Source organism: Amblyraja radiata, chromosome 9 (genome assembly GCF_010909765.2).
Source record: "Amblyraja radiata isolate CabotCenter1 chromosome 9, sAmbRad1.1.pri, whole genome shotgun sequence".
In the NCBI taxonomy this organism is placed as follows: Eukaryota; Metazoa; Chordata; class Chondrichthyes; order Rajiformes; family Rajidae; genus Amblyraja; species Amblyraja radiata.
The window spans coordinates 73,291,943-73,303,596 of record NC_045964.1 but is presented as its reverse complement, the minus strand read 5'-3'; the positions used below and the strand labels follow the sequence as shown (position 1 = coordinate 73,303,596).

Sequence of the window (11,654 nt, the reverse complement as noted above, 5' to 3'; positions counted from 1 at the left end):
GAGTTAGATAGAGCTCTAGGGGCTCGTGGAGTCAAGGGATATGGGGAGAAGGCAGGCACGGGTTATTGATAGGGGACGATCAGCCATGATCATAATGAATGGCGGTGCTGGCTTGAAGGGCCGAATGGCCTCCTCCTGCACCTATTTTCTATGTTTCTATGTTTCTATAAGTGATGGCAGCATAATTAGGCCTTTCGGCCCATCTAGTCTACTCAGTCATTCAATCATGGCTGATCCATCTCTCCCCCTAAACCCATTCTCCTGCCTCCTCCCGATAACCCCTGACACCCGTCATTGTGCTTAAATATTTGTCATTTAATATAATTTAATAACTGTCTTTCCAGAGTTACATGAAAACCTGTTCTCAGCCTTTGCATGAAGATACATTTGGTGGCCATCTCAAAGTAGGATTAGCACAGATAGCAGCAATGGAAATAGCCAAAGGAAATCACCGTGATAACAAAGCTGTTGTTCGCTACTTGCCATGGTTGTATCATCCTCCCTCTGCAATGCAACAAGGGTAAGTAACATGGAGAACTCTCAGTTAGGTTGTTAGAGGTTATGAGGAGAAGGCAGGGGTATGGGGTTGAGGGGAAATATAGATCAGCCATGATTGAATGGCGGAGTGGACGATGGGCTGAATGGCCTAATTCTGCTCCTATAATGCATGAACTTATGAACTAACATTGTTCAATAAATGTCTCTAGAAATCAAAGCTATCTTTTTTTAATGTATATCAAATAACATAATTAAGACATTTCAAATTGTTATCCCGATGTTCTAAATATTTTGATGAAGCTTTTATCTCTGTTACCAAGGCTGTTAAATTAATACATTGAAGGAAATAAGTGACAAAAGGCGAGAGAGCATTGTGTGAATTTAATATTAAATACATATCAATCTGTGTAAATGTCTAATTGTGATTAATTTTTTGTTCTTGTTTTTCCTCCTCCAACCTTTATAGACCAAAAGAGTTTATTGAGTGTGTTTCCCATGTTCGTCTTATGTCATGGCTGTTACTTGGGTCTCTTACCCATAGTGTTGTATGTTCAGGATCCACTTCATGCATGCCTATCCCTTTGGATGCTGGTTCACACGTTGCAGATCATCTTATAGTTATCTTGCTTGGATTTCCTGAGCAATCCAAGGTAATGTGAATGTTTCACAAATTTCAATTTGAACCTTAAGTATTTAGAAAATGTAGTTCTGGTTTTTTTTTAATTGCAAACTCGCACTACCTGACAAGGTGGAACTGAATGCCCTGAATTCCCGTGTTTTGCTTGTACCCCAGAGAAATGATGCAAACCACTAAAATGAAAGGCTATATGACATTTTTTCAGAATATCTGACAATCCTCTTTCTACGATATGGTAGGCAGTTAAGAGAATCTGTGGAAACTATCTTCCCAAGCATCTACAGCAAATCATTCCATTGTATCTGGAACCTATACGTGATGTGCTATTCCATGCTGGCTAAGTTCGAAGGTTCTGGAATACATCACTCCATGCTATTGTGTGCACGTTAGATCTTTCACACATGCAAACTTTTTTAACATATCACAAAATGTTTTTATTCAAATGTCAGTTAATTTCATGTCTACAATAGCTTTCAGATAATTATTGTTTGCTATTTAATTATTCGTTATCAGTGCAACTATTTATCTAAAAGTCATTTATAATTGGTTATAGAATAATTCTGTAGCCTGTGTATATCACAGTGTTTATCTTCAATCGTGTAAAGGTCCTCACTACAATTCCATGTCTTTGTATAAGTTTCAAATATCATACCTACTTTTCCATACGCACCAGATATGCACCATAATAATTAATTTCTTACATGTGGTTGTAAAGCAGCAGCAAATAAGAAGTTATTTGTTCCAGTCCATATGACAAACACACACAGTTAACTCTTGAAGGACTTATTTCTAATTGCTTCAGGATGATGATCAGCAAGAACCCGTTTCAGGTGACTGGCCAAAGTTAACACAAGGAAAAACCCTTTTGATACAACTGATGGTTAGAATTTGGAGTGGTGGTTAAAGATTAAAAAATATTCTTTTGTAAGCGAATTGAGTAAATACATGAAGAAAAATAAATTAGGGCAGCACGGTGGCATAGTGGTAGAGCTACTACCTTACAGCACCAGAGACCCAGATCCGATCATAGGTGCTTGTCTGTACGGAGTTCGTACATTCTTCCAGTGCCCTGCAAGGGATTTCCTCCGAGATCTTGGTTTCCTCCCACACTTCAAGGATGTACAGGTTTATAGGTCAATTGGCTTGGTGTAAATGGTAAAATTGTCCCAAGTGCGTGTAGGGTAGTGTCAATATGTGGGGAGCGCTGGTCGGTGTGGACTCAGTGGGCAAATGGCCTTTTTCCACACTGTATCTCCAAACTAAACTAAACTAAATTGAATGAGTGCTGGGAATATTTACAGAATGGATTGGCCACATTCAGCGATATGTGTTTATTTAATTCCATGATTCAGTGTTTATCTTGGTATATAAGACATTACTGTTGCAATAGACGATAGACAATAGATGCGGGAGTAGGCCATTCGAGCCCTTCGAGCCATTCAATGGGATCATGGCTGATCTTCCCCAATCAGTACCCCGTTCCTGCCTTCTCCCCATACCCCTGACTCTGCTATCTTTAAGAGCCCTATCTAGCTCTCTCTTGAAAGTATCCAGAGAACTGGCCTCCACTGCCGAGGCAGAGAATTCCACAGACTCACAACTCTCTGTTAGAAAAAGTGTTTCCTTGTCTCCGTTCTAAATGGCTTACCCATCATTCTGAAACCATGGCCCCTGGTTCTGGACTCCCCCAACATCGGGAACATGTTTCTTGCCTCTAGCGTGTCCAAACCCTTAATAATCTTATATGTTTCGATAAGATTCCCTCTCATCCTTCTAAACTCCAGAGTGTACAAGCCCAGCCGCTCCATTCTCTCAGCATTACTATTCTTAAGAAAAATAATTTTGTCAAGCAAAGCAATGGGATGAGATAAAATTCATTATCTTCTTGACTCGGACACCATCTAAAAGGTAAAATGGCTCGATTGAAATAATTTCTCATATTTTTTGTGTGTTTGAAGTGTAGTACACTGAAATAATAAATTATTTTTTCTAATGCAGTAGTTTTTCCAACAGTCTTTTGTGTTTGTATACATGTTTATGAATGCAGAATACAATAAGTGCACAAAATGTTATTATTTATATTTGACTGCTATGCACTGCAAGAATATGACATTACGAAATAAGTAGTGTGCTGGATGATGACCGGGAAGTGGTGTTAGGTAAATTGAATGGATTAAAGGCTGATAAATCCCCAGGGCCAGATAGGCTGCATCCTAGAGTACTTAAGGAAGTAGCCCCAGAAATAGTGGATGCATTAGTGATAATTTTTCAAAACTCTTTAGATTCGGGAGTAGTTCCTGAGGATTGGAGGGTAGCTAATGTAACACCACTTTTTAAAAAGGGAGGGAGAGAGAAAACGGGGAATTACAGACCAGTTAGTCTAACGTCGGTAGTGGGGAAACTGCTAGAATCAGTTATTAAAGATGGGATAGCAGCACATTTGGAAAGTGGTGAAATCATTGGACAAAGTCAGCATGGATTTATGAAGGGTAAATCATGTCTGACGAATCTTATAGAATTTTTCGAGGATGTAACTAGTAGAGTGGATAAGGGAGAACCAGTGGATGTGTTATATCTGGACTTTCAGAAGGCTTTCGACAAGGTCCCATATAAGAGATTAGTATACAAACTTAAAGCATACGGTATTGGGGGTTCAGTATTGATGTGGATAGAGAACTGGCTGGCAGACAGGAAGCAAAGAGTAGGAGTAAACGGGTCCTTTTCACAATGGCAGGCAGTGACTAGTGGGGTACCACAAGGCTCAGTTCTGGGACCCCAGCTATTTACGATATATATTAATGATTTGGACGAGGGAATTGAATGCAACATCTCCAAGTTTGCGGATGACACGAAGCTGGGGGGCAGTGTTAGCTGTGAGGAGGATGCTAGGAGGCTGCAAGGTGACTTGGATAGGCTGGGTGAGTGGGCAAATGCATGGCAGATGCAGTATAATGTGGATAAATGTGAGGTTATCCACTTTGGTGGCAAAAACAGGAAAGTAGATTATTATCTGAATGGTGGCCGATTAGGAAAGGGGGTGATGCAACGAGACCTGGGTGTCATGGTACACCAGTCATTAAAAGTAGGCATGCAGGTGCAGCAGGCAGTGAAGAAGGCGAATGGTATGTTAGCATTCATAGCAAAAGGATTTGAGTATAGGAGCAGGGAGGTTCTACTGCAGTTGTACAGGGTCTTGGTGAGACCACACCTGGAGTATTGCGTACAGTTTTGGTCTCCTAATCTGAGGAAAGACATTCTTGCCATAGAGGGAGTACAGAGAAGGTTACCAGACTGATTCCTGGGATGTCAGGACTTTCATATGAAGAAAGACTGGATAGACTCGGTTTGTACTCGCTAGAATTTAGAAGATTGAGGGGGGATCTTATAGAAACGTACAAAATTCTTAAGGGGTTGGACAGGCTAGATGCAGGAAGATTGTCCCCGATGTTGGGGAAGTCCAGAACAAGGGGTCACAGTTTAAGGATAAAGGGGAAATCTTTTAGGACCGAGATGAGGAAAACTTTTTTCACACAGAGAGTGGTGAATCTGTGGAATTCTCTCCCGCAGAAGGTAGTTGAGGCCAGTTCATTGGCTATATTTAAGAGGGAGTTAGATGTGGCCCTTGTGGCTAAAGGGATCAGGGGGTATGGAGAGAAGGCAGGTACAGGACACTGAGTTGGATGATCAGCCATGATCATATTGAATGGCGGTGCAGGCTCGAAGGGCCGAATGGCCTACTCCTGCACCTACTTTCTATGTTTCTATGACAAGATGTAACTATCATAATACAGTGAACTTTGCTTTCTGTTTTACAGACATCTGTATTGCACATGTGTTCGCTATTCCATGCATTTATATTTGCCCAGCTGTGGACTGTCTACTGTGAACAAGCAGCTTCTTCTCCTCCTCCGCAGAGCCAGAATGAATATGTCTCTACAGCCATTCTAACTGCCCTTGAATTCTGGAGTCGAGTGACACCTAGTATTTTGCAGCTGATGGTTCACAATAAAATAGTGAGTTGCAGTTAGATATTTAATAGAATATAACTAAAAGTAAATGGTCCAAGTTGAACCAAATAAAGTCAGAAAATATTGTAAGTATTCAGCATATGTGAAAAGACTTGCAAAAGTGATTAATTCAAGAATAAATTCAGAAGGCATTGGAAATACTTGGTTAGGACCAATCTATGGAAAGGGGCAGAGAATTGATGTTTTAGACCAAGACCAAAGTGAGACAAATTCACCCTTTGCTCACTCATAAAAGGTTATCAAACCAAAGTCAGTTCTGATTCTCCAAGTATTTAAAACTTTTCTATTCATAATTCTTATTTCTACCATCTGTGCTGATTTTATTTGTTCAAATATATTGCACAGTGCTCCAAAACTAACTTTTCAAACATTTTTGCTCAACCACTTTTTATCAAATGAAGTTTCCTTCACTCTGTTGCAGATGGTGGAAATGGTTTGCTTGCATGTTATCAACTTGATGGAAGCTCTGCAAGAATGCAATTCAGCCATCTTCGTGAAGGTGATTATATTTCTGATCTGTCGACTATAAATATATAAACAAGGACCTGCCGATGCTGCTTAACACACATGACACAAAGTGATGAACTAATTCTGCAGGTCAGGCAGAATCTATGGTGAACATGTGTAGGAGACGTTTTGGGTCAAGACCCTTATTCAGACTGATTTAGGGGAGGAGAAGAAAACTGGAAGAGTGGAGAGGCAGGACAAAACATGGCAGGTAATAGGTGAATGCAGCAGAGGGGGGTGATAGGCAGATGGTTGGAACAAAGTTCAGAGATAAAAGCAGAAGGTGTGAGACAGGATTGAAGAGTTGCGAATTGTGAAGCTGGAGGGATGAAAATATTCTGCGTTATGGCTTTAATGCAGAAATGTCAAAATATCCAATGCAAACAGTGATACTCATTTCCCTTTTTAAGAAAGACAAGATAAATGCATTCATACATTTGTAATGGAAACTTTATTGTTGGAATACATATATAAAAGTTATCCCGATCTTGAAAACAGATGCAATATATTTTTGATCTCCGAGTGCAATGGTACTTAGAAAATGTTGTAATTGGAACAATTTTAAGTTTAGTTCAATGTGATCAGTTCCATGCTTCAATTCATATTCAAAAATAAATGTGCAATATTCATGTTGCCAATGGTCTTATTCTTGGTCACTATTGGTCCAGAAATTGGTCACTATTATTTAAAATGTAATTATTTTCATAATTTACTGTATTTGTGAAAAATGTTGCTGCTGGACTTAGAATTGAACCCAGGGGCAGAGGATCAATGTCCTGAGGTGATGAAGCTGATGCACATAAATTCTGGCCCCACGACTCAACACATTAGAGTGATCCATTCAGTTGAATGGAATCATTGATTATGGTTGTAGCAATTTTTTTAAATTCCCTTTATTTTACTTAATATTTTAATTACTTATTCGCACCAGGAACTATTTATAAGTAAATGTATTACCATTATTTTGACATCATTTAAATCTTTTGAACCATGTTTGAATCTCTCACATCAGATACTCCTAAGAGCAGTTCAAAGGCCAATTAAAGGAATGACCTGTGAAATGGGCATCAGGCATTTGGAGTCATAGTCATGCAGCACACAAACAGGTCCTTCGGCCCAACTCGTCCATGCCGACCAAGATGCCCCATCTAAAAAGTCCCATTTGCCTGCATTTGGCCCATATCCCTCTAAACCCTTCCTTTTCATATATCTGTCCATGTCTTTTACATGCTGTTACATTACCTGCCTCAACGACCTCCTCTGGCAGCTCCACCACCTATTCACTACTCACATACTTACCACCATTTGAAGGCAAAGCCTCATGATCCTAATCTGAGGACAAAGTTGCACCTCAAGGACCACTAGACCTCATTGGGCCAGGGGAGTGGAAACACATGTTCATCAACAGGAATTGTACAGGGGATGAGCTTGATGTGGCCCAGGGTAATTTCAATTAATAACCCAGTTATTTGTAATGTTAATCAATACTTTCCTATTTCATCATGATGTTGACTAATGTGATATTATTATGCAGGTTTTTTGATTTGTTATGTTCAGAGTTTGGTAACTGGTGATCCATTTTAGAAATGTTCATAATTAAATTACATTCAAGCAGTCTCGTAAATTGGTAACTTAATTCCTAGCTCCAGATAATCTTGATCCATAATGTAGTTAGTTCATAAATTAGACATCCATCTGGCCTTTGCTTCATTGAAGATACATTTCAGTCTGTTGAAGTGGTCCGACCCTAGCAGAAAAGAGATTTAAAAATTACAATGTCATTTTGCTCGCACATTTATTTTCTCTTGGATAGACACAAAATGCTGGAGTAATGCCCCTGTCCCACTTAGGAAACCAGAACGGAAACCTCTGGAGACTTTGTGCCCCACCCAAGGTTTCCGTGCGGTTCCCGGAGGTTTTTGTCAGTCTCCCTACCTGCTTCCACTACCTGCAACCTCTGGCAACCACCTGCAACCTCCGGGAACCACTGAAACCTTGGGTGGGGCGCAAAGTCTCCAGAGGTTTCCATTCAGGTTTCCTAAGTGGGACAGGGGCATAACTCAGCGGGCCAAGCAGCATCTCTGGAGAGAAGGAATGGGTGACTTTCTGAAGAAGTGTCTTGGCCCGAAACACCACCCATTCCTTCTCTCCAGAGATGCTGCATGTCCCACTGAGTTACTCCAGCATTTTGTGTTTATCTTCGGTGTAAACCAGCATCTGCAGTTCCTTTCCACACATTTATTTTTTCTTAGTTTGGTTTTGGTACATTTGGCTAACTATGCAACATTTTGCTAACTCTGAACGGTTAGTTCCCCACTAATTTGAAAGAACACATGCTTCGCAAAGATATTACACTTGATAGTCTGGTCTATTGGATTATGATTATACATAACCCTTTGGAAATTGGATGTTTAAAAGAGAAGGATTTGTAGAATGGTTAGCTTAATATCATTTTTTAAGGAATTTCTGGTGATCATTATGAGGGATTACCTTGCATCTTCAGATTACTGGAGAATACAAGGGTAGATATGTAAAGTGGTGCCTGGTATTCTTTGTGTGAAAACTTGATTGAAGTAGTCAAGAGGAGACATGTGATGTTATTCACATTGATATTCAGAAGGCATTTCATAAAGTTCCTCAAGGAAACCCATGCTAAAATCTGAACCTCATGAAACTGAGGAGAAGGTATGGATTTGGTTAGAAGAAGTACTGAGTGGGAGGTGTAAAAATTACTCTGGGTCACACGTGCTAGAGGCATAATTTAGTAATAGTGTTGCACCCCACCTCCAAAATTCAGTTCCATTCTTACTGCCCCGGAATATTGTGTGTAGATCTGGTCTCCATATGGGCTCTGAAGGTAGGAGCAGGGGAAGGAAATTTGTTTTACTCATGACCGAATGAATGCAGGTTGATTCCTGGGGTGAGATATTTTCCGATCAGGAGAGATTAAGAAGATAACTTGTGAGATTAGGGGGGCAATATTTTTGAAATGTAAAAAATAAACTAAAAGTGATTGACGGGGCAAATGCAGGAAAAATGTTTCTCTGGATCACAATAAAAGGTTCACCGTTCAGGACTGAGGTGAGAATGAAATATTCTCACCCAGAGAGTAGAGAGTATTTGGAATTCTCCACCCAAAAGGGATGTCGAAGCTCAGTCAATGAGTTATCCAAGAGCAAGATCAACACTTGTTGGATGTCAAGGATATCAATGGACATCTGATAGTCTAATAACATGGCTGTGCCACAAAAGGTCAGTGATAATATTACTGAATAGTGGAGAAGGCACAAGAAAACAAATAACCTATTTTTGTTCCTATTTCCTATTATTCTTGTTAAGTTCATTGGAATCAATAGAAGTCAATGGAGCTGCATTCCAGAAGCAGAATACCACACACAACCACAACTCAATATATTGGTTGACAACCCAATATACTGACCTATCCATGTTCTACAGGGATACTGCCTGACCCACTGAGTAAATCCAGAATTATGTGTCTTTCCTTGGTAAACCAGTATCTTCAGTTCCTTGTTTCCTCAATATTTTGGTTTAATGTTTGCAATTGAGAAATATTTTCTTTTCCTTTCTGGATGAAAGGTATTATTGCCAGAGACTGCACAGATTTTGATTACATTTAAGAGGGCCGATGGGTAGACAGGGAGAAATTGCTGGTTAGGGAATCTAGAATTAAGAGACATAATCTAAAAAATAGATCTGAGTCTCTGGAGTAAAGTTATAAATCACTTCTGCATGTAGAGAGCAGTATAAAGTTAGAGCTCTCTTCCATAGATGACATTTGATTTTGGGCTATTTGTTAATTTGAAATTGATAACTGCCTTGTGCTATCATATTGTTCAGGTCATCATTATGAAATCGATGTAAATTACATTGAAGAATCTACAGCAGCCTTTTATGAAGTTAGCCTTTGATTCTGTTAATTACATTTCAAGTCTTCATGGGCACACATGAATATAAATAATATTATCAATGGAATAATGTGGCTGCGCATAAGGAAGGAAACTAATCTGCAATTAAAAAAGTTTTATTTCAATGCTGGAGCAACCACAATTTATAACTTCTCTTCTTTAAACAGCTTATACCCATGTGGTTACCGATGATTCAGTCAAATTTGAAGGTTGGTGCTGTTGTTTCTCTCAAAGTTATATTGTGGCCTCATGCTGTAATAGTTATAATTGTGACTAACTCTTTTCTAATTTTCCACATGCTCTATGATCGCCAGCATCTGTCTGCAGGTCTCCAACTACGCCTTCAGTCAATTCAGAACAATGTCAACCATCACATTTTGCAGTCATTCCATGGGTCTGGGCAAATGAGCACAAGCCTGTCGGTACTCCGTAAGTGGTTACATTGTGCTCAGTTCAAAATGGCTCAGGTGGAAATACAGTCATCAGAAGCTGCATCTCAATTTTATCCACTCTAAAGATTCTTCCTTATCCTGGACTTGGAACGGTAGCATCTCTTGTTCACTCCTATTACACTGCTAAAACATCAGGTGCAAGTCACCAACAAAGTAGCCTCAGTAGGTTAATCATCCTTTTCCCTACGAGCAGGAAGAGGTTTAATTTATAAGGTAGAAATCTGTGTACAAATATTACAATGAAATAGTTTTTAATAGAATATTTTGTAATTTAATAAGAATATAATAGTACTGTTTCAATCTTGCACATCAAATATGCTGCATGCTCTTTATATAGGATGACATATTAATTTTACGAATACAAAGATATACTTTACATGGTGTATTTCATCAGTTGCTTTAATTATTCTCATTCACCAGCATCCAAGGTATATGTTTCCAAAACAATTTTGTGGTTGAACATTAAACTATGATTGTGTTATGTATCCCTTTTGATCTCTCACATTATCTGTTTTTTTTCTGGTATCTGTCAACACTGTACTCTAAGATTCCCTACTGGCTGGAATGTCAGGTCTAATATAGTGCCCTGTTGTTAGATTCTGCAATTGGAATAAGTACAGCTCAACTGGAAAATGTGTACTGTTTTTGTATTGATGTTTGCTGGAACCACACCCTTGGCTGTACACAAGCAAAAAAGTCTATTTACTCTTCCAATTCTGTCTCTGGGATAGTGTTAACTGCCAAAACAAAAAATGAAGAATCTACTTTGCAATAATGCTGAAACAATGACTAGTTCAACTGCTGGTATCTACCAGGCTACTTGTGTAAATAATACATTTTGGATCAATGTTAGCATCTGTAAAAACAGAAAATAAATTGATCTTTTTAGTATATTGCCAGTTGTACAGTGTCCTAGAATTATCATTCAGATCATAAAATGAGAAAATGAGAAATTAAGATTTGTGTAAATAAAAATTTGTACCTCGATTGCAGAAATGCTTCTTGACTCAGTATCTTTGTCACCATTTTCCTCTTCTTCATATCATAAGTGATAGGAGCCAAATTAGGCCACTCAGCCCATCAAGTCTACTCCGCCATTCAATCATAGCTGACCTATCTCTCTCTCCTAACCCCATTCTCCTGCCTTCTCACCATAACCCCTGACACCCATACTAATCAAGAATATCTATCCTTGCCTTAAAAATATCCATTGACGGCCTCCACAGCCTTCTGTCGCAAAGAATTCCACAGATTCACCACCCTCTGATGAGAGATATTCCTCCTCATCGCTTTTCTAAAGGTCCGTCCTTTTATTCTGAGGCTATGACCTCTTGTCCTAGACTCTCCCACCAGTGGAAATCTCTCCGCATCTACTCTATCCAAGCCTTTAACTATTCAGTACGTTTCAATGAGGTCCCCGCTCATTCTTCTAAACTCCAGCGAGTACAGGCCCAGTGCTGTCAAACGCTCATCATATGTTAACCCACTCATTCCTGGGATCATTCTTGTAAACCTCCTCTGGACCCTCTCCAGGGTCAGCACATCCTTCCTCAGATATGGTGCCCAAAATTGCTCGCAATATTTTAAATGCGGCCTGACCAGCGCC

The 11,654-nt window shown here is 39.4% G+C and overlaps 2 protein-coding genes across 6 annotated transcripts in view; one reads left to right on the top strand and one right to left on the bottom strand.

Annotated features, from left to right (window-relative positions):
- The window catches only part of unc79 (unc-79 homolog, NALCN channel complex subunit), a 199,382-nt gene extending 188,342 nt beyond the window's left edge, over nucleotides 1–11,040 (top strand). For all 5 annotated transcript variants that reach the window (XM_033027737.1, XM_033027736.1, XM_033027733.1 and 2 more), the window contains exons 44-49: nucleotides 345–520; nucleotides 965–1,148; nucleotides 4,951–5,148; nucleotides 5,585–5,662; nucleotides 9,764–9,805; nucleotides 9,911–11,040. In XM_033027737.1, coding sequence (XP_032883628.1) covers nucleotides 345–520; nucleotides 965–1,148; nucleotides 4,951–5,148; nucleotides 5,585–5,662; nucleotides 9,764–9,805; nucleotides 9,911–10,111 — 879 coding nt within the window. In that variant the 3' untranslated portion in view covers nucleotides 10,112–11,040. The remainder of the gene's footprint in view (nucleotides 1–344; nucleotides 521–964; nucleotides 1,149–4,950; nucleotides 5,149–5,584; nucleotides 5,663–9,763; nucleotides 9,806–9,910) is intronic.
- The window catches only part of prima1 (proline rich membrane anchor 1), a 139,484-nt gene continuing 133,932 nt past the window's right edge, over nucleotides 6,103–11,654 (bottom strand). The window contains exon 4 of the mRNA XM_033027739.1: nucleotides 6,103–7,417. Coding sequence (XP_032883630.1) covers nucleotides 7,378–7,417 — 40 coding nt within the window. The 3' untranslated portion in view covers nucleotides 6,103–7,377. The remainder of the gene's footprint in view (nucleotides 7,418–11,654) is intronic.